Source organism: Peromyscus maniculatus, chromosome 1, assembly GCF_049852395.1.
Source record: "Peromyscus maniculatus bairdii isolate BWxNUB_F1_BW_parent chromosome 1, HU_Pman_BW_mat_3.1, whole genome shotgun sequence".
Taxonomy (NCBI): domain Eukaryota; kingdom Metazoa; phylum Chordata; class Mammalia; order Rodentia; family Cricetidae; genus Peromyscus; species Peromyscus maniculatus.
In genome coordinates this window covers 128,679,759-128,702,538 of record NC_134852.1, presented here as the reverse complement: position 1 = coordinate 128,702,538, position 22,780 = coordinate 128,679,759, and the positions used below count along the sequence as shown (strand labels likewise).

Genomic DNA, 22,780 nt, shown 5'->3' with positions numbered 1-22,780 from the left:
CACGACCTCCTGTGGACTCTGTTGACTCTCTCACCATACTGTTTCTCAAGTCAGCTGAGTTCCTCCCGTTGAGTTTCACCTTTGCACTTGCTGTCTCCTTTGATAGCCTCTCCCAGGATGGCTGCACAGCTGTTTCCCCTGTTTTCCCAGCCTTCCTCAAATGTCAGCTTCTCGCGGTGCTGTCCTTGACCGCTCTGTTTAAAATTATACCTCATCCCCTAAGCCCTCCTTCCCTCCCACCCCCAACTTATTTTTCTCCGTATAATCACCATCTGGCATATGTTATTGTTTAATGTCTGTCTTTTCGAAATAGAATGCAAGTTTCAAAGAGGCAGGGGTAGGGTGTGCTGCATGCAGGTGTGTGCAGGTGTGTGTCTCAGTCTTAAAGAACTGTTTGCCTGTGGAAGTTTCTCATCAGATGTGCTAAAGCGGCTGAGGAGATGAGGGCGTGGTGTGTGCACGAGTGGGAGGATGGTGATCTTCGGGGGAGCGGCAGAGCTCAGGAAGCTTTTTGATTGTTGAGTTTTTGTTTGTGTGTGGTAGGAGGCGCTCATGTGTCATGGCACATGTGTGGAAGTCTGAGGACATTCTGCAGTGGTTGCTTCTCTTCCTCCTAGGTCCTAGGGATGAACTGAGGTCATCAGACCTGGTGACAAGTGCCTTCCCTGCCGAGCCATCTCCATGGCCCATATATGTGTGTGTGTGTGTGTGTATGTGTGTATTAGCATTTGATGCGTATCTTGTGGCAGCTTTTTAAGTCTCTGAATTCTAGGAACTTGTAGATAAAAGCCTTTGGAATCTGTAAGTATGTGTTTTTCCAGGCTTCCTACCTCCAGTTTGCTTCCAGGATAATAGTGACATCAAAGCACAGGGAATGGACAAGTGTTCAGGAACCAGTGTCTCCCCAGTTGTGATAATCACAGATTGTTTAAGAACAATGGATTGTGTCCTAACAGACCAAAGTGTATTTCCATAAACAAGTCTATGGAAAGAACCTGAAGCAAGGACAGCAGGTGGAGTCAGTGTTTCCTGCCAGCTCGCCCCCTCACCCTTTAAAAGGTCAATGTAGAGCTGGGAATGATCGCTCACACCTGTAATCTGAGGCCTAGCCAGGCTGAGGCTAAAGGATCTTGAGTTTGAAACCAAACTTGGCTACAGAGTGAGTTCCAGGTTAGCTTGGGATAGATAAATAAACACTCTGAAAAAAACAACAACGAATTTTATTTTCAGTTGTAAGGATTTATTATCCATGTAGAAAAGAATAATAAAGAAAATGCTTATTATTTTTCCCCTTTGATTTTTGTATCCCGCTTTCTGGGTTACTAACACGTACTTTGATCAAAAGTTTGGCAGGTAATTGAACACTATGTCCTCAGCAGCATATTCATCCATTCCCAATTCATTCATATCATCCATTCCCAATTCATTCATTCATTTCATTCATTCATTCATCAAGTATCTATCAGACACTGCCATGTGCCAAGCCCTGTGCAGACCCTGGGGATTCAGTGGTGGAGAGAGATGGGGTCCCTGAGAGGATGGAGACAGCGCACATTAAGCGGCATAGATTAAGGATGGGGATGACTGTCGTTGGGTGGGCCCATAGGAGACGTGGAGGTTGAAGAAGTGGGAAGAATCTCATCACAGAGGGAACATCTTCATTCCTTCCAGAATCCTAACCTGGCTCTCAGCCAACAGAATGAGAGTTGCCCCACCCCCACCCCATTATTTGAGGTTTTGTTGTCTGTGGTTTTAGGAACCTGTGACCAACTACGGTCCAAAATAATAGCTGATACATTTCGAGTAGAGTGGTGGGATCACATTGCTTTTGCTTTGTCTGACACAAAACGCCACAGTGTATCCATGCGGTAGACCACAACCACCCATATCTGTCCCCATGGGAGTGTTTGCACTGAAGTTCCTCCTGCCTCACACACAAGCCATGTATGCCAAAGAGAAGCTGAGTTAATGAAGTCCAAGTTTGACTTCATAAGAAAAAGAAGGCAAGAATACTGTGCCGAGCTTGCCATGATGGTGTCCCCTTTGCTAAGAAATCCATGATGGCTTTGCTGTCACACCTTAAAGCTGCAAAAGCTGGTCTGGCTCAGTGGCTCCGTGATTAAGAGCAAGCACTGCTCTTACAGAGGCCCGGAGTTTAGTTCCCAACACCCACATCAGGCAGCTCACAACTGCCTGTAATTCCAGCCCCAGGGGATCTGGTGCCCTCTTCTGGCCTCCTGAGGTACCTGCATGCACGTGTGTGACCCCTCCACCCATAATTAGAAATAAAAGCAACTGCCAAAGCTCAGGTCACTGTGTATGGTAAGTGCTTAGTTTTGATGGAAAAGACAGAGCTGGCATTGAAGCTCAGTGATAGAGTACTTGCCTAACGTGCCCAAAGCCCTGAGCTCATCCCCAGCAACATAAACACACTTGAATGGTGTGTGTGTGTGTGTGTGTGTGTGTGTGTGTGTGTGTCTGTGTGTCTGTGTGTGTGTATTTATATATGTATGCATGTGTCTAGTATAGAGAGGATGCTATGATATTCTTTGTTTCGGGCATCCATTGGCATCTTGGACCATGTTCCATGTGGGAAGAGAGGACACTATTGTAATTCCCACAGTAACTGGCAGACTCTCTATGACCCACAAGGCCCCTTCTTACGTGGAGTTCCACAACCTGAGAGGAGGAAGCAAAGCCCTCAGTGAGCACCGTGTTTGGCCGAAGCCGCTCTTGGCAGACATGCTGTGGGAACAGCAGGGCCCTTGGTGCCATTTCGATCATGCTTGGCCAGTCTCCTGGGAGAGTTCGTGTTTTTTACTAGGATTGAGCGTACTGTAGAAACAGCTGCCAGGATCTAAGGATGCCATCCACATGCCCTTGCTTCTGTCTTGTCATTTGTCCGTCCGTCCATCCATCCATCCATCCATCCATCCATCCATCCATCCATCCATCCTTCGAGTGGAGAGTTTCCTAGGGGCAACGCACTGCTCTAGACTCAGAGACTCAACCTTGAGTTGAGCCTGGTGGTGCAGGCCTGTCACCCCAGCTACTAAGGAGCCTGAAGCAGGACGATTGAGTTCGAGGCTGCTCTGGAGAACTTAGTGAGACTGTCACAGAACAAAGAGAGTTTGAGATGTGGCCGACAGTAGAGTGTCTGACATGGGTGAGGTCCTGGCTTCAGTACAAGTTCTGTAAAGAAAAAAGATAGGGGTTGGAGAGATGGCTCAGAGGTTAAGAGCACCGACTGCTCTTCCAGAGGTCCTGAGTTCAATTCCCAGCACCCACATGGTGGCTCACAACCATCTGTAATGAGATCTGGTGCCCTCCTATGTATACATAATAAATAAATAAATCTTTAAAAAAAAAAAAAAAGAAAAAAGATAGCCCCCTGCCCTGACCCGTACCACCTGCCATCACCTCCCCCTCCCGTCCCCTCCCCCTCCCCTTCCCCCTCCTCTCACCCTTCTGCCTTGGTAACAGCCTGACTGCTGCCAGCTGGTCCCAGTGGCTGAGAAACTCTAGGTATTTCTAGACCATCACCCCAATGTGGGAAATATGCACATGGTGACTAAGCAGCCCTCACACTGACCACTGACCTAAGTGGCCATGCTGATGGCAAGACCGAGTCAGAGGAATACTTGACAATTATCCTACCCAAGGATGAGCTGCCCTAGGCTCAGAGAGGTGCATTGAGTGGCCTTCGCAAGACACCAGAGCTGAGACTGTCTTGACCTCAAACCTTGGACAAGTCATCGCCTCCCTGAGCCTCAGTTTCCCTGTTAAAAAGCCAAAGCACTGAGCCTTTTGTGTCTACCTGTGCAGGTGAGTGTGAGGAGTCAGTCGGAGGTCGAGTTTTGAGACCAGCACAGTCCTGTATGAGAGCACAAAGAGGTAGAGCCTGGGAATGAGGACGCTACTGATGTGTTTTATTTACAGATGGGAAATTTCCCTGGAGCGACTAGGGAGAAAAGCGTGTATACAGTATAATTGGGAGGGGAGGAACATCCAACCATTACCTACTAAATCTGTGTGGCATTTTAGTGTTTACAGGGCCATCTCAAATCCGAGGCTCATTCATGGGGGAGGTGGGACTTGGGGGATCTGATGGTATGTGAGGTCCCCAGTCCCAGTGCTTAACAGCAAGTAGGCAAGCTCCTTTGCCTCCCTGTGGAGGTAAGTCCTTTCTTTTTTGAGTATGTGCCCGTGTGTGTGTGTGTGTGTGTGTGTGTGTGTGTGCCCGTGTGTGTGTGTGTGTGTGTGTGTGTGTGTGTGTGTGTGTGGTGTGTGTGTGTGTTGCAGCACGTGTGGAAGTCAGACACGATCCTTCAGGAGTTGGTCTCTCCTACTGTGAGTTCTGGGACTGAACTCAAATCCCCAGGCTTACACTGCAAGAAGCCCCATGATGGTGAATTTTCATCCTCAACTCGACTCTCTATTCTTTGATTCTAAATCCAGTCAGGTTGAGTCAGGGTCATGTTGTGTAATCCAGGCTGGCCACACTCTCCTGCCTCAGCCTCCCGACTGCTGGCCTTACATGTATACACTGCTAGGCCTAGCTTCCAGTACGTCTAACAGCCATGCCCAAAGTGAGTGCTCCCTGAAGCTCACAGTGTGACAGGTGTCGGTGGCTTTTGGTGTTAGACGCCCTGTTCCTGAGATGAGCAGAACTGATGTCTTCCAGGGATGGCCTGGCTGGTGGGTGACAGTGCAGCATCTAAAGCCAGCCCAGGCTGCAGTCCCCATCCTGCATTGGTCCCTGACCCCACAGTTGTTGAATATTCAATAGGCTCCATAGTCAAAGACCTTTGTTCTTGGTTAATAACAGTTCTTTGTTGCTGCCGAGAGGGAAGAGTGGCCCCAAGGCTGCACCCGTGCCCTACTGCACGGTTCTACATTAACCTCCTAATTGCTGGAGGCAGCATGGCTCACATCCTCAGGGTGTGTCGGGGTGAATGTGGCATGGCTTGCTCATGAGGTTGGCAGAGCCCAGGCGCATGTCTCTGCGTCATCTACAGTGAGATAACTGTTGTCTCGTGTCTGGGCCTGCCTGTTGGGAGGGCAGAGGTTAGGGAATCTGCACATTCCAGAGGGACCTGGAATGCTGGCCCCTTGTCCTCCCCCAGCCCTCTCACACTTCCGGGTACATTTAGGGTCAGAGACACTGAGAACCTGCACCCTGGTGAGCACTTGTGATGCTGTGACCATACCCACTGAACTCAGGCTGGTCCTTGGGGTTACCCAGGCCTGCCCCTAGGGTCTCACTATGTAGCCCTGGGTGGTTTCAACTTCAGGATTCTCTGTCTTAGTCACCTGAAAGTTAGGATCACAGTATGGGTTCCAGCAGCCTACTCAGGGAGACCTGTTAAAGTGTACCCAGAACACAATCAGCTCCGGTCCAGAGTCCTCAGTGGCTTCTGTGGGTCATATCAGCCTGTAAAACCTCGTTGGCTATAGTCCAGACACTCAGGCCTCTTTCTTTTCTCTTTCCACACCCCACATACGATGCCCTTATGGATGTTCTCTGTGACTGGGGACAAAAGCAGGGGCTTGGTTCTTGCAGGAGTTGATTCTCCTCTTGCATCATGTGGGTTCCAGAATTTGAACTCAGATCCTCGGTGTCAGTGGCAAGGGCGTTTACCCTCTGAGCTAGCTTGCTGGCCCTGGCAGGTTTCTTACATGACCGGCACTTAAATGCCCAAAAGTGGCTTCTGGGCTCTTTTATGACTTGGGGTTGGCAGAGGTTTTTTGTTGTTGTTGTTGTTTGTTTTGTGCCCTTTGGTTAAACCAAGTTACAGGTCAGGCTTGGGAAAGGGTTGTAGAAGGGCTGGGATGACTCCACCATCCACCAATCAAATGGACTTCTGGGCTCCTGTCTGTCCATCCTTCTGCATCAGGAGTCGGCAGACCTTTCTACAAATGTGCCACGTGCGCTGCTGCCCCAGACTCTGCCCTTCCTGGGACCTGTTCTTCCCCACATAGCCTCAAGTCTGTGCCCCCTCTTCACTGAGCTTCAATTAAGGGGAAGATCTGACCAAAACAGAAAGAACTTGACCAAAGACAGCACCCCGTCCCAGGATAACCTCTGTCCCTAACCCTTCACATTACCCCATTTGCTCTTGTGTTTTGTGTTCATTGTGCTTATTACTTCTTGGCATAAATTTATCACCAGCTCATTGGCTGGTCCCCCCCTCACCCACCTCAGATTATAAGCTGCATAAGAGCAGGACGTTTTCTTTGGCTACCATGGTATCCTTGGCTCCCTGAAGGACACATGTAGGCCTATTTGTTGAATGACTATTTGGAATGAGGAAACTGAAGTTCTGAGAAGTAACTCCCCCCAAACACACAGCAGAAAAGGGACCAGGTCAGGATTCAAACTTAAGCCATTTAGTACCCAACAGGAAGGGTAGAAGTTAGGATGTCCATGGAGCCAATTGCTTAGGGGATCATGGCTCTTACACATTATCATTTCCTTCACTTATTGGAGATAGAGCACACTTTGCTAGCTTTATTCAGCAAATGGACCATGCATTTAACTAATGGCTACAGGAACCTTACCACCTAAGTTTCATGCAGACACACCTATAGAGCGAGCCCATGTGAAGATGATGTCACTGTCCTCTGCATTATCCTGGACAACAAAATGCAGCCAGGGCTGGGGAGATGACCTAGTGGATGAAGTACTTGCCCCCTATATGTGAGGACCAGAGTTTGGATGTCCAGAACCCACTTAAATGCCCAGTAGTAATTCCAGTGCTCAAGAGGCAGAGGAATCCCATCTCTTGGAGCAAGCCGGCCAGCTAGACTATCTGGATGGGTGAGCTCTGGGTTCAAGTGAGAGACCCTGCCTCAATATATAGGGTAGAGAGTGATCGTGGGGGACCCCCAGCATTGTCTTCACTGACACAAGCATACGTGCACCTGCACACACATACATACCCACACACGGGAGAGCATTCATACCCATGCAAACAGAACAAAGCAGAATGACACAGGTTTGTAATTTGTGTTGACACAGGTATGTAATCCCCACCGCACAGCAGACCAAGGCGGGAAGATTCCAAATTCAAGGCCAGCCTGGGAAACTTATCAAAGCCTTTTCTAAATAAATGAAGGACTGGCTAGGTAGCTCAGAGGTAGAGAACTTGCCTAGCATGTGTATGTGTGAGGTCCTGGGTTCAATTCCCAGCACAGTAAAAAAAGAAAAGAAAGTCCAGCTATTCTGTCACTGGCAAGGTGAGTGACTGTCTCCAAGGCTTGTTCCTGGTCTCTGAGATTTGAAGGCTCCCAAGCTGTCTGGAGTGAATTTTGCTTTTCTTCTTTCACCCAGAGAACATGTCCCTGGGTTCTAGCTGCTTCTCTCCACCTGTGAACTTCCTTCAAGAGCTGCCAAGCTATCGGTCAGTGGCACGCCGGAGGACAAACATCCTCGCCCGGGACAAGCAGAGTGGCACCCTGCTAAAGCCGACCGACTCCTACAGTTCCCAGCTGGATGGAGGAATCCCAGAGAACCTCAACAGCCAGTCCATCCGCAAGTATGCGCTGAACATCTCTGAGAAGCGGAGGCTGAGGTTTGTTCAGTAGCCGCCTGGAAGTGGCCATGCTGTAGGCTGGGAGAGGGGTGTATGTGGTGCATGTGGTGTGCTTGTTATGTGTGGAACCGAGAGTTCATTCTGTAGTGAGCATTCCTAAGCCGTGGTGACAACGTGACCTTCAAGAAGTTTGTCACCTCCTGTTTGAATACACAGTTCCAGGTTTAGCTTAGCTGTAGCCAGACTCACATTCTCTCTCTCTCTCCCTCTCTCCCTCTCTCTCTGTATCTGTCTTTCTCCCCCACCCTCGTCTCTCTGCATGTACATGTATATATATGTATGTGCAAGCACCCATGTAGGGGCCAGAAGTTGACATTTGTTGGCACCCTCTGTCACTCCACTTCAGTTTTGAGGGGAACAGACTCTCTCACTGAACCTGGAGTTCAGCAGTTGGCTGTTCGGGCTGGCCAGCAAGTCCCTAAGACCCACCCAGTTCTGGGGTAACAGGCAGGTCCTAGGGATCCTAATCAGGTCCTCAGGCTTGCACATCACCCAGCTCTGGGGTGGCAGGCAGGTCCTAGGGATCCTAATCAGGTCCTCAGGCTTGCACACCACACACTTTACCCATTGAGCCGTCACCCCAGGCCTCTTCCCCTCCTTTTTCGTGTTATGATATCTCTGTGTAACCTGGGTTAATCTTGAATTCACCTGTCCCCACCTCCCAAAGTTAGGGTTGCAGGCATGTACATCATATCCATCCATTCATCTCTCATCTATCCATTGTCATCATATCTATCATCTGTTCATCTACTAATCTGTATCCATTTATCTATATCCATCTATCATCTATCCTTCTTTATCTGTATTTGTATACATCCATCAATGTATCTATATCCTTTTATCCATTTGTCTATCCTATCTATCCATCCATTTATCAATATCTGTATCTATATCTATCCATTTGTGTGTCTAAACATACTCTGTGCAATGCAAAAGCAGTTCACCTTTCATGAATACAGCAGTACATAGTAAATGTACTTTTTTGTGAATATTGTTCTATGGTTAGTGGTGGGTATTTATTAAGAATGGATAAAATAACCAGATACGGTGCTTAAGAAAGAGTGGAGAGCAAACCCAGCCAGGCTGGGGCTATCATGGAATCAGCAGTCTGTGCTCCTGGGACAGAGGACCACAGCAACACATATTATATATTCTCATCCTTTAAAGAACTTGTGGCATCAGGCTGAGCATGGTGGCACAGACCTTTAATCCTAGCACTTGGAGGCAGAGGCAGGTGGATGAATCTCTGTGAGTTCAAGGCCAGCCTGGTCAACATGGCAAGTGCCAGGCCAGTCAGAGCTACATCATGAGACCCTGTCTCATAAACAAACAAAACAGCCATTTGTAGCATATTGGGAGAGATAGACATTAATTTGAAAGAATGTGTTATCAAAAGAAGGTGTATCCTGGAGGTGAAATAGGATTTGATCAGCTGACAGGGTAGGGCAAGAGGTCAGGAATGGCACCATAGGATCATTGTACTGAGCACACAGTACACACTGTGATTGACAGCTTATAATTCAGTGGCACTGAGCCTATTGGCAATGCTGTGCATCCATCACCTCCAGCTACTTCCAAAAATGCTTTATCACCGCAGCTGGAAACTCTGTACCCGTTAAAAAAAAGCACTCTCAGTTCCCCCTCCGTCAGCCCAGGCAGCCATGAACCTGCTGTCTCTAGATTTATGTGTGCATGGAAAGTGACCTCCGAGTCTGGCTTTTTTTTTTATTTTGTGTAACACTTTGAAGGTTCATTCACACTGGAGCGTGTGTCGTCATCCCTTTTTATGGCTGACTAGGCTCCCATCCCGGGTGTCATGGAAGCTTAGACTTGATGCTACCTTGTCCTTGTCACGCTCATGGCCCTTTTTTGATGCAGGGACATTCAGGAAACCCAGATGAAGTATTTATCCGAGTGGGACCAGTGGAAACGGTACAGCAGCAAGTCCTGGAAGAGGTTCCTAGAGAAAGCTCGTGAGATGACCACCCACCTGGAGCTGTGGCGTAAGGACATCCGCAGCATTGAAGGTAGAGCCCGTTTGCCGCGGCTCCCCTGCAGGCCAAGCTGCTGAGGCGGTGTGTGTGTGTGTGTGTGTGTGTGTGTGTGTGTGTGTGTGTGTGTGTGTGTGTGTGTCTGTGTCTGCAGTGTTATGCTTACCAGCTTGCAGCTTCCCCTGCAGACAGCTGAGGTTGGGGCTGAGCGTTTTGGGATTTTGCCTTATCTGGTGTGGCCTCCCCTGCAGGCAAGCTGGGTTTGCACCTGGCTCTTGCGATGTTGAGGATTTCCTTCCAAGATGAATGTTGTGTTAGTGACTGTCCTTGTCGCTGTCACACAGAAGCAAACTGAGGGAGGAAGGGTCTGTTCTGGCTCACAGTTTCAGAATACCGTCTGCCATGGCAGGACGAGGCATGCCGTCAGGAGCTTGAGGAGGCTGGTCGCGTGGCATCCGTAGTCAGGACACAGAAGCCATGAGTTCTGGAGCCCAGTTCACTTTCCTCTTTTTATTCAGTCTAGCTCATGGGATGATGCTGCCCACATTCAGGGTGGGTCTTTCCACCTCAGTCGAACCTCTCTGTTCCCTGACAGACATGTCCGTGACAGACATGCCCAGAGGTGCCTCCTCAGTGAGTCTAGATCCAGTCAAGCTGACTGTCTCAAGTATGAACTTGACCCACACTTAACCTTAATAGGGCCTGTTCCTTTGTCTTCTAGAAAGGTCACAGCAGAGCCTGGGGCAGGGAGGGAGATGCCTCTTACCATTCTGTATTTTCTATCATAAAACAAAACGATTTATAATCAGTGCCTTAATAGCTGCTGACATAGAAGTTCCCAACACAGTCTGTAAAGAGCATGGCAGGATGTTTGGGAGAAGTGACCATCTTCCTTATTACCTACCCTAAAAGTATAGTGCCAGGCGTGGTGACCAGGACCTTAATCCAGACAGGGACAGGTGCATCTCTGAGTTTCAGGTTAGCCAGGGTGACACCTTGGAGCTCTGTCCCCAAATAAACAAGCAAATAACAGATGATAGAGTGTCCTCTGGTCTTCTGGGGAGGGTGGTGCTGGAGCAGAGTTCAGCAGGTAAGAGCAGGAACTTGCAAAGGCCCCAGTTCCGTTTCTAGCACCCACACTGAGAAGCTCACGGCCTGTAACTCCAGCTCCAGGGAATCCAGAACCCTCTTCTAGCCTCCACAGGCATCTGCGTATCCCCCCTCCCCATATATATAATTAAAATATAATAAATATTTAAATATACCACTGACAATGTATTCTTCTTTGTAAATTGTTGTTTTATATGGAGACTGTGAACATAGTTCTAAGAAGTCTTCCAGGCTCATCCAGAACTTCGCCACACACTCACACCCTTTCTCCTGAAATGGAAGCATAGTGTGGTCTTGAGCAAAGTACAAGCAAATCCTTATGAGCATTGGCAATGAACCAAGTGTTGCCTTGGGCGTCTCACTCAGATTATCTCTGTTAGTCCTCACAAGACTCCCACCCCTTTGTTTCTCTCTGTGTAGACTACTAGGCTGGCCTTGAACTCAGATCTGCCTGCCTCTGCCTCCTAATGCTAGTATTAAAAGTGGGTGCCACCATGCCCAGCCTCCCAAAACCCTTTCAGGTGGATACTTCAGCATTTGCCTGCCACAGCGACGTTAGGATGTTTGCCCAAGGGCACTCAGCCAGGATGAAGCACACAGGCCGTCAGGCTTCACAGGCCAAGTGTTTTGAACATGAAATGTCCCCCATAGACTCCTGTGTCTGAACACTCGGTCTCCACCTGTGGGCTAGCCTCAAAGTGGGACCTAACTGGAGGAAATGGAGCACTGGGATGGGCCTTGAGGTTTCTTGTCTGAGTTCCCTTTCCCGTCTCTCTTCTGCCTTCTGACTGTGGACACACGGTGATCAGTCCCGTCAACACGCCCGCTGCCATGCCTTCTATGTCATGATGGACTGTGTCCCCTCAAACTGTGAGCCCCCAAATACCTTCCTCCCTGAGTTGTCAGGTACCAGCCCACAGTAACGAGAAGCTGTGCCCAGCTTCCCTGGTTTGGTGGAATACTCCTGCAGACTTCTGACTGCTGAGGCTTTCTTCTCCCTGGGCAACCGGATCTTTGGCTTTCTCTTCATTTGTTCTACTGGGATTTCTTGGCTGACTGGATGTCCCTGGGGCAGAACGAGAAGGTGTGCAAATCAAAGCGATGGAGACATCGCTGAGTGTTTGACAGAGCATGGTGTGGGTGTCTTCCATCATCAGGGTCAGCCATGTGCTCTTGACTCCTAAGGAACAAAAAGCACCTTGCTCTACAGACTGTCTGCAGGGATTCAGGTCTTCTCTGCTAGGAGACTGCTCTTCTGAATGGAGACACTGAGATCATTCTGAGAGATGCTGTGAGCATTCTGAGAGATGCAGAGAAGACACCATTAGCCCTAGTCCTCATTCTTGGCAAGTGTGAGCTAGAAGAGCTTTTGCCTTTTAAAATCTATAAAAACCCTACAGCAAGTATTCTATTAAATGACATGCTGGAAAGCCTGAGCTTGAGAATGAGGAAATGTGTTTGTTATCACAGAGTCTCTTCAGCATTACCCTGGAAGTCTTAGCTAACTGTGCACTTCAGAGATGAGGCAGAAAGGGAAAAGAATCAGAAAGGGAAGAAATAAAATATCATTTGTCCAGATAATATATACATAGAAAATACAAAAGACAATCTATTAGAATCAAGATGTATATTTAACAAGGTTAGTTGTTGATTTGACAAAGTCTGTATAAAATTGATTGTATTTACCCCATCTTTAGGGGGTTGCTGGGAACCTCCTAACAGGGTTTTGCTGGGGAATGTAGGGCTTTGCACATGCTAAGTAAGTACTGTACCTCTTACAGTCCCAGCCTTAAGTGTATTTCTTCATACTAGCACCATTTAGAAAAGTAAGGGTTTTTAAAATTTTTGATTATATGTGTGTGCATCTGTGTGGGGTGTGTGTGTGTGTTTTGATTATACGTGTGTGCATCTCTGTGGGCTGTGTGTGTGTGTTTTGATTATATGTGTGGGGTGTGTGTGTATATGTGCAGGTGCCCGAGGAGGAAGTTGGAGACCCTTAAGCTATAGTGACAGGTACTTATAAACTACCTAATGTGGGTGCTGAGAACCAAGCTTGAGTTCTCTGCAGAGCAGAACACATTCCTAACCACTGAGCTATCTCTCCAGCCCCACAAAATGAAGTTTTCAGTATGATTTATAATCACATTTCAACAGTCAAATCCCTAGAAGTTTATCTAAGGAGAAATAAATAATGCCCAAGCATAGGAAACTAAACATTTTATGGGCCAGGTGTGATGACCTATGCCTATAATCCCTGAACTTGGGAGGTAGAGTCAGGAGGATCATCAGTTCCAGAATAGCCAGATATACCTGATAAGTTCAAAGCTAGCCTAAATTATATAGCAGGATTCTCCTCCCCCCCCCCAAAAAAAAAGGCCAGGTGTGTTATGTCACACCTTTAAATCCCAGCATGCAGGAGGCAGAGGCAGAGGCAGGTAGATCTCTGAGTTGCAGGCCAACTTGGTCTATATAAGAGAGTTCAAGGCCAGTCAGGACTACATAGTGAGACCCTGTCTCAAAGGGAAAAAAAAAAGGAGAAAGAGGAGGAGAATGGGAGGAAAGGGTAGCTGGTTATAAAAATTTTACTAAGAGATACCAAAAGAGATCCATGTTCATCAATCAGGAGATTCAATATTAAAAAGATGAGATGTTACGTCTCAAATTCATTAATGTATTTCATGTAATTCAATCAGAGACTCATCTGTGTGTGTCTGTGTGTGAAAATGGATGTACTGATTCTAAGCATTGTATGTTAGAACTGTTGAATACCAAGGGTACCCAGGATAAGCTCAGGGAAGAAGGAAGCTGGAGATGCATAGCACCAGAGATCACCCCTTGGCCTGAGTCTGCAACAGCTAAGTCTCCTATAGGTGTAAAGATTGGTGTGTGGAGCACAGACAGGATAGGATGCAGAACATATGTTACAGATATAGATAATGGACATCCAGAGCAGTGCTGAGGCAGCTGGATGGTCATGTGACAAAAGGGAACTGGGAAGCCCTTCCTCACTTCCGACTGCTCTTAAGGGACATGTTCAGAAGCAGCTGTGGATATACATATGAAAACTCTCTAGGAATCTGGGTTTCAGGTAAAGAATTGAGCACGAGATGTCATGGGTAAAGCCAGGCTTGAAGCCCAATGACCCAAGTGGGTCTCTGGGACCCATGCAGTAAAAGGAGAGAACGGACTTCTGAAAGTTGTCTTCTGACTTCTGTACCAGTGATAAAAAAAATCCATCAAAGGAATATGATTCTTTCTCTCTTTCCCACAGCAGGGATCCTTTTTCCTCAGCCTTCTCTTGGTGATGGAGTCCACCGTGTGCAGCAGGTCACTGATAGCCACATTGCTTCTTTTCCAGGGAAGTTTGGTACGGGCATCCAGTCTTACTTCTCTTTCCTACGGTTCCTGGTGGTGCTGAACCTGGTGATATTCCTGATCATCTTCATGCTGGTTTTGCTCCCGATCTTACTCACCAAGTACAAGATTACCAACAGCACTTTCGTGTTCATTCCATTCAAAGACATGGGTGAGTCGAAGGACTGGCTGTCCGGGCTGCAGGGCTCCCTCTCCTGGGCAACTGTGTCAGTCGGGATGGGTTAGGTTATGCTGCAGAAACAAATAATCCCGTTATCCTCGGTGCCAGTAACTGTAAACATTTACTTCTCATTTGTAGTCCAGATCCATCATGGACTGGAAATTTTCATTCAGGAGCCCAAACTGCTGGGGCAGCCATGATTGTCATTGTGATCCAGGGGAAGAGAGCCATGGCAAATGTGTGCTGATTCCTGACACTTCTGTTTGGAGATGACACACAAACACATTTCTTCCACATCTCATTGGCCAAATCAGGACACCCAGCCCCTTCTGAGTTCATGAGGGCATGTGGGAGGAGCGATGCAGGGTGGGTAAGTGGGACATTTAGCAAACCTAAAAGAATCAACCCCTCACCCAAGGTGACTTCATTTCAAGATTGTTATCTATGATAAGAATGTGCTTGAAGCTGATAGCAATTCCACAGTGATCTTGTGCCAGACACTCTGGGAAGTGCTGGATTGGGATTTTGTATTCTCAACCAAACTCAGATCTTCCGGGGATCCTATTAGCCCAGATGGGGAGGGTTTCCTCTGTTTCACAGACACTCACTGAAAACCTCTGATCCCAGGCTTGGGGACCAGCTTGGTCCCAGGTCTTCTGAAGGTCTTCCAAAGCCCTCAGACCCTTCAGTCACACAACTCCTTACCCAGAAGAACCCTGGCTCATCGCTTCAGAGGCCCCGTGCCTTCCTCCTCCTCATTTTTATTTCCATTTTGATTTGTTAAAATTCAAATAACCTGGCACTTCAGACTTAGTGTGAGGGCTGCTTTCCACCTCCTGTGCACGCCTGTTTTCTCACGTATCCACTGTTGTAGAGACATATTTCCTGCTGCTCTGTAAAAATCAACAAAGTTAGGTTTCCAGGCCAGCCGTGCCTGTCAACTAACCTTTCTGAGCCTCTCTCTTTCTCAGTTTCTTTCTCTGTTGAGCCCGGGTGATCATTGAAATAGAGATGATTATTCCTCCCTGAAAACAACACTTTGTTATTGAATACTTAGATCATTTAAAGAATCATAACCATCAAGGCTGTAGAGATTAGGTTTGGTTTCCAGCTCCCCAGTGGGCTCTCACAACTGCCTGTAACTCCAGATGTGGGGGATGTGATTCCCTGTTCTGTTCTCTGTGGGCACTTGCAGACATATATCCTCTCATACACATAATTTAAAATAAAATAAATATTAAAAGGACAATGATATTAAACACTAACTGCACTGGGTGGTGCATATCTTCTAGTCCTACTGCCTAGGATGCTGAAGGAAGATGTGGATTTGGCGATAGTCTAAAATGTGAAGTGAAACCTTGTCCCCAGAAAGTGAAATGAGGGGCTGGAGAGATTAAGAGCATATACTGCTTTTGCAGAGGATCCAGGTTCCGTTCACAGCACCCACGTCAGCGTAGCAGCCAGAGTCACCTGGAGCTTCTATTCCATGGGATCCGGTGCCCTCTCCTGCCCTCTGTGGGCACCTGCATGAACATGTTGCACATACACACACATATAAACACACAAATAAATAAAAGCAAAATGAAACAATAAAAGACCCACTAAACAAACAGAAATCGATATAACCCCAAATTGTTTAGTAAAGGCACATGCTAAAGCAAAGTAAAGGAGTAAAAGAAACACTATACATAGACGTAGAGAAAAGGGAATGTATCAGACCCACTGGGACTTGAACATAGAACAGCAGCACGTGACAGATACAGCATGTACAAACTCACAGGTGTATCTGAATACGGAGCCACAGCTTAGGTTCACAAACTGCAGTAGACGAGTTACCGGCAGAGTGAGGCTGTTGCTAACGCACGTCCTTGTTTTTGTTTTTGTTTCTTGCAGATATTCAGTGCACAGTCTACCCAGTCAGTAGCTCTGGGCTCATTTACTTTTATAGTTACATCATAGACTTGTTGTCTGGCACAGTAAGTACTCATCTCCATCCGTTGTGGCCCTTCCTTGCACTGACAGTCAAGTGAGTTAGACATCAGTGTCCGGAACGGGACTCTGTGGTGCCTGTGATCTTTCAGATGAAGACGGGAGGATTGCCAGGCCAGCCTAGGCTACTTAGTGAGACCTTGTCTCAAAACAACCACAAAATCCAAAAGACAGTGTTCCTTTTCAAAGACCAGTGAGAGCCAAATGCCCGTGTTGGCAGTGAGCGGCAGAAGCAGGGTTTGCTGGGAGCTCATCGGCCAGCCCTGTGCACTCCTGCTGACCTCCTGTTAGAGCGAGTGAGTGTTCAGGAAGTACTCTCTGCTGCTTCCAGCCAGTGGCCTTTTCCTTCTCTCTGCTACCTTTGGTTGGCCTGAATTACAGGACTGGGTCATTAGCCTCTCTGATCTGAAAACCCAAAGCCGTATTGGGGGCGTTTGGGATTGTTTGATGGACACCCAACTGGTGAAGTCTGTGGGAATATTCCAGATTCTGAAAAGGTCGGAGGTGTCAGGCCCTGTGGTTCCAAGCATTTCAGACAGGAGACACATAGCTTACAGATGAAGCTCTCTTTCTGGAAGTTGCTGTTATTAAAATGCCACATCATAGAAGGTGTGACTTTTCTGAATAGGTAATTGTTCATTGCATTTAATACTGTGTGTGTGGGTGTGTGGTTTTACATCTCTGGATCTTTTTTTTTTTTTTTTGAGACAGGGTTTCTCTGGGTAGCTTTGCGCCTTACCTAGAACTTGCTTTGTAGACCAGGCTGGCCTTGAACTCACAGAGATCCTCCTGGCTCTGCCTCCCAAGTGCTGGGATTAAAGGCGTGCACCACCACTGCCCAGCGGTTTTACATCTCTGAAGTCATGTCTACAAAACAACTCAGGGGTTGTTGGGTGCACAATCAACTGCCAGGGATAAAAATGAGAAAATGAAAGCTCTGCAAACGAGAACAACTTAGTGTCTTGCTTGAAGTCATTGTTACTGAGAGCAAAACTCAACTTATCATGGTGGAGCACAGGGATGAAGAGGCAGGTGGATCTCTGTGAGTTCTAGGCCAGCCTGGTTTACAGTCAGGGATACATGGTGATACCCTGTCTCAAAAAACAAAACAAAGCTGGGCGGTGGTGGCGCACGCCTTTAATCCCAGCACTCAGGAGGCAGAGCCAGGCGGATCTCTGTGAGTTCGAGGCCAGCCTGGGCTACCAAGTGAGCTCCAGGAAAGGCGCAAAGCTACGCAGAGAAACCCTGTCTCGAAAAACCAAAAAAAAAAAAAAAAAAAAAATTCCTGGAACCAAGCCTCAGAGATACTGTCATCTCTGATCTTTCTCCTCCTCCTCCTCTTCCTTCCTCTTCCTCTTGCTCCTCTTCTTCTCTTTGGGTTTTCAAGACAGGAACCCACTAAATAGCCCCATTTCTTCCTGTTGCATCCCACAGGTAACATGTGTCAGTGTGTTTTAAAGGACAGTTAGTGGCCTAGATCATAGATGTGCAACCCAGGTAGCCTGCTTCAGCAGCCCTGTGCAGAGGAACTTTCTGCAGGCTTCTGGAGAGTAACTTGGATTTGTTATACACAGTGAGAGAGCAGCAGCTCTTGAGCTCTTGCAATGTGACATCTGTGACCGAGGAATGGGTTTCATTTCATTCCATTGTAGCCCCTTTCCACTGAAATGGGGCCAAAAGTGAGGCCACAGGCTTGACTTCTGAAACAGGCTTCTTCTGAGGGCAGGGAACTTATTTTCTGGGCTCTCTGGCCCTCTGGCCCGATGATGTCCCTTTATTGTGAGGGAAAGGTTGGTGAGAACTGAGATCCACCTGGGGCCATGTGGAAAGGGATCCGAAGAGCTGGACAGATTTTTATGATGAGTGTGTCCAGCCTTTGAGACAGTGGGAGACAGTATGGAGTCTTGTCTTCTACATTTGCATCTATTTAAACATTTTCTGACTCAGGTAGTGTGAGAATACATGGTTGTCATGGAAAAAGTAGGACTTAGTTTATTAGCTGTTTATTTTTAAACAGTCTCGCTGCTGTTTGGCTCAGGCTAACCTGAAACTTGTCACCATTTCTGTATGTTCACCTCTAATGCTTGGATCCCTGATCCATTTAAGCTGATGGTATATGTGATTTGTCTCTCCGGGTGTCTCAGTATGGTGTGTTCAGAAGACATGTTTTCTACAAAAACTCATTGGCTGGAGATGTAGGGGTGCTTATTCTGTTTTGCTGTGTCTCTGGTTTTGTTGTTGTTTTTGTCGGTTTGCTTTGTTTTGTGTAGACCAGGCTAGCCCTGAATTCACAAGTGCTGGCATTAAAGGTGGCTTCTGTGCTGGGTTTTGTGCCTGCACTGGACGCTCTTGATTTTGTTTTGCAGTAAGACCTGGAGGCAAGACAATGGTCTTCCAAGGTTACTCTTCTTTCCCAAGGTGGTTTTGGCTGCTGACTCCCATGCAGTTACATCTAAACTGTAAGACCAGCTTGTTGATTTCCGAATGAAGCCAGCTGGAATCTGTGTGGGTTTGTGCTGGTTGTGTGTATTGATATGGAAATGCTGAACTAAGAACACGATCCAAAATAAATGATGCCTTTTTATTTATTTTTGGTTTTTTGAGATAGGGTTTCTCTATGTAACAGCTCTGGCTGTCCTGGAACTCATTCTGTAGACCTGGCTGGCTTTAAACTCACAGAGATCAGCCTGCCTCTGCCTTCCAATTACCACCCCCTGGATGGGTGGAGATATATATATCATATACGGCGATAAATATGAGAGAGAGTCTCTTTTTTGTTTTGTTTTGTTGAGATATGTCCCTTATAGCCCAGGCTGGCATCAAAATAATTATGTATCTCAAAAAGAATGACTTCAAACTTCTGATCCATCTGCTTCTACCTCTAGAGTGCTAGGATTATAGGCATGTGTCCCCATCCCTGTTTTAAGCTGGGATCAAATCCATAACCTTGTGCATAACAGGCCAGCGCTCTACCCACTGAGCTACATCCCCACCCATTTTTATTTCAACTGTGGTTCATAGTTTTCAGAATATACTGTTTATGCTTGTGTTAAACTTAAGTGTTTTTTTTTTTTTTTTGATACTATGGCCCAGAAATTTTTCTCACATAAGAAGTATTTAATTTTTTATGTGTATATGGGTGTGTCTGTGTGGGAGTATGTGGACATGAGGGCAGAGGAGGGCATCAGGTCTCCTGGAACTGGAGTTACAGGAGGTTGTGAGTTTCCTGCTGTGGGTGCTGGAAGCCAAACTGGGTCCTCTTCAGGAGCAGTACATGGACCACTGAGGCGTCTTACCAGTGAGCTTTGATACTCAGGTGTTAGCAGTACCTTATTCCCCTGACACCAGCCCAGCATCCCGTGTACCTTGGCTTTGGCTCTGGTGTGGGGAGATTCCGTGATAAACAAGGGCACTTGAGCGTGGGTTCCTCGAGGCAGGGATGCCTCCTTTGGTTGCCTGCCTGAGATGACCCCCCTGACCCCATGTTCTTGCTTTGTTCAGGGTTTCTTGGAGGAGACCAGCCTGTTTTATGGCCACTACACCATTGATGGAGTGAAATTTCAGAACTTCACGTATGATCTGCCCCTGGCTTACTTAGTTAGCACGATTGCCTACCTGGCCCTGAGTCTGCTCTGGATAGTGAAGAGGTGAGCGCCCCTTGCTTCCCCCTCCTCTTTGATTGCCATTTGTGTCAGCATGGCTCTTACTGCTGTGACCAAACACCTGGCAGAGACAGTTCAAGGGAGGAAAGATCCATCTGGGCTCACGGTCGCAGGGACTTTCAGCCTCTCGCAGTGGGAAAGGCAGTAGAAGAGGGCAGGAAGCTTGTTCATATGGTGGTGGGTCAGAAAGCAGAGAGCACTGTAACCAGGAGTCCAGCCCTGTGACCTCCCTCTGCGAGCCTGTCCCACCTCTTTTTTTATTTTTATTTTTATTTTTTTTTGGTTTTTCGAGACAGGGTTTCTCTGTGTAGCTTTGTGCCTTTCCTGGATCTTGCTCCATAGACCAGGCTGGCCTCAAACTCACAAAGATCCACCTGTCTCTGCCTCTTGAGTGCTGGGGTTAAAGGTATGTGCCACCACTGCCCGGCCTGTCCCACCACTGCCCGGCCTGTCCCACCTCTTAAAGGTTCCACATCCTCCCTACATTTTCCCACCCCCATAAGTCTGTGGGATGTCTCAGATTCTTGGTGGCTGGAGTCTCTTACTGTTGTATGGATTCTGGAAGTCAGGGTCTGAAAAATAAGCAGAGCCCACAGGTGGGCTTCAGAGGAAGGGGTTGAGTGTGTTACAGCCAAGACTCTGATGGAGTAGAAGTCAGGAGCTGGCAGCTGGGGCAGCAGCCTACAGTTCAGTGTGTGCTAAGTACCTCTTCCAGATCCCTCTTCCTCACAGGCTTCCTTCTGGCCGGGGAGTATTATGTTAACTGGGTCTCCATTGGCTTGCAAGTGGCAGAAAACCAACCCTGGTTAATTGGACCATTGGGGAATTGAGTGCACAGCGAGCCAAGGAAGGGGGAGAGACTTCTGAGAAGCACACAGCCTTGGTTTAGGAACGATATTAAAATCAAGAGCCTCCTCAGCTCTGAGTGTCTGTGTGGCGGCAGTTCCCTGCAGTGGTGGGAAATAGCACATCGGTCTCTACCAGCCTGCAGCTCCTCTGGCCATGGGCACAGAAATTCTGTGAAGGTGTTGTTGGCTCCGTCCACACAGATGCCTCATCCTGACCCTTTCACTGTGGTCAGGGCCAGGAGACTGTGTTGAGCTCCTCTTAGTGTGTGTCTATCCCCTGGTTAGGGTCATGTAGCTTAGATGTGAAATGCCCTCTGAAGGCTCAGGTGTTGAAGGCTTGGTTCCCGGATGGTGACCTTTAGAGGTGAATGCACCATGAGCATGCTAATCTCAGAAATGGGGCAATCCACCAGTGAGTTCACAGCTGAGTGGCCTGTTAGGAGCCGGGCCTGGTTGGAGGAAGCAGGCGACACATTGTGTCAGTCTCCCTTTCCTTTCCCTTTCTCTGCTTCCTGGATACCATGAGGTATTTCCCTCTCCCCCTTTCTGCTTCTTCCACCATGCTCAGCTGCCATAATGCCCTCCTCCTCACCTCAGACCCAGCAATGGATCCAGCCAACCGTGGATAGATGTTTCTAGAACAGTGAAGCAAATAAACCTTTCCTGCCTTAAGCTGTCTATCTCAGGTATTTGCCACAGTGTGACAAGTCTGTCTGACAGGTCATAAGACACCAAGGCCTTTCCCTGGTGGTTTGGTGAGAGAGCAACTCCCAAGAAAGGAGGGAGATTCTAAATACTGTCGACAGCTGTCTCACTGAACACTAGCCTGAACACAATAGAAGCTGTGTCTGTGAACACCGCAAAAGACTTCCGCATTAAAACTTTGGGCCATGCATCATGCATGCTAGTGCATGCCTGTGATCTCAACTACTCAAGAGGCTGAGGCAGGAGGATCACAAGTTTGAGGGCAGCCTGGGCACTTCAACAACTGTTTCAAAATAAAAATATTATAAGGAGTCTAGCTCAGTAATTGACCTGGCTTGGGAGAGACTTTGGATTCAATTTTTTGGCATTGCAACAAATAAATAAATATGTAAGGTGAAATAAATAAGACATATTATTTTGAAAAAGGAGTTACCGAGTAGAGGGCTGAAGAGATGGCTCAGTGATTATGTACACTGGCTGCTCTTCCAGAGGACTGGGGTTTGATTCCCAGAACCCACGTGGTGGCTCACAACCATGTATAACTCTAATTCTAGGTGATGTAATGCCCTGTTCTGGCCTCCACAGGTAACAGGTGCACATATGGTACACAAGCCATACATGCAGGCAAAACACCCATACACATAAAGTAAGTCTATCTTTAAAGAAGTTATTGAGTGGATAAAAGATAATGATTTTCATCAGTGAGGTACCTGCTCACCTGCCACATAGATTTAGAATAAACTTGGCTGTGTCTCAGTGGGCCAGCAATGCTGCCATGTCCAACGTCAGATCTTAAAAGAGACCAATTCACGGGCCCATGTTTTGGTGTTGTTCTCAGAATGATGCTTGTGTTTTGGGGTCAGGTCGGTGGAAGGGTTCAAAATCAACCTGATCCGGAGTGAGGAGCACTTCCAGAGTTACTGTAACAAGATCTTCGCTGGCTGGGACTTCTGCATCACCAACCGCAGCATGGCCGAGCTGAAACACAGCAGCTTGCGGTATGAGCTCCGAGTGAGTGCTGCTGGGTTGCCCTGGGGAGGAGCCTCGCTGCCAGGCTAGGTCTGGGGAGGCTCTTTGCAGATTACACGGTATCTCAGGGCCCATTCTGTCTCAGCAAGCTTCCCCTTGGCTGGTTTTAGGAGCAAACAGCTTATTGGGTTGATCACCTTTAACCCAAGTATGGGTGCTGATAACTTGGGACTGGGATGGGAGGTAGGACACACAGGGGAGATGGTGCCGTCCCTCCATCCCCTACTTTCTTATTAATATCCCTACCTGGTCATAGTGTCATAAGCATTGTTTGCACTAGAAACATGAAGGGAATACTGTGATGACAGAATGGATT

The 22,780-nt window shown here is 47.6% G+C and overlaps 1 protein-coding gene across 4 annotated transcripts in view; it reads left to right on the top strand.

The window, feature by feature from the left end:
- The window catches only part of Tmc7 (transmembrane channel like 7), a 48,638-nt gene that overhangs the window by 10,796 nt on the left and 15,062 nt on the right, over window positions 1–22,780 (top strand). For 2 of the 4 annotated variants that reach the window (XM_076550855.1, XM_042282424.2), the window contains exons 1-7: window positions 3,283–7,239; window positions 7,334–7,574; window positions 9,474–9,622; window positions 14,055–14,222; window positions 16,125–16,207; window positions 19,722–19,867; window positions 22,299–22,446. In XM_076550855.1, coding sequence (XP_076406970.1) covers window positions 7,113–7,239; window positions 7,334–7,574; window positions 9,474–9,622; window positions 14,055–14,222; window positions 16,125–16,207; window positions 19,722–19,867; window positions 22,299–22,446 — 1,062 coding nt within the window. In that variant the 5' untranslated portion in view covers window positions 3,283–7,112. Of the gene's footprint in view, window positions 1–3,282; window positions 7,240–7,333; window positions 7,575–9,473; window positions 9,623–14,054; window positions 14,223–16,124; window positions 16,208–19,721; window positions 19,868–22,298; window positions 22,447–22,780 lie in introns of those variants that run through there. The other 2 variants (XM_076550859.1, XM_006985689.4) reach the window with 1 other exon arrangement.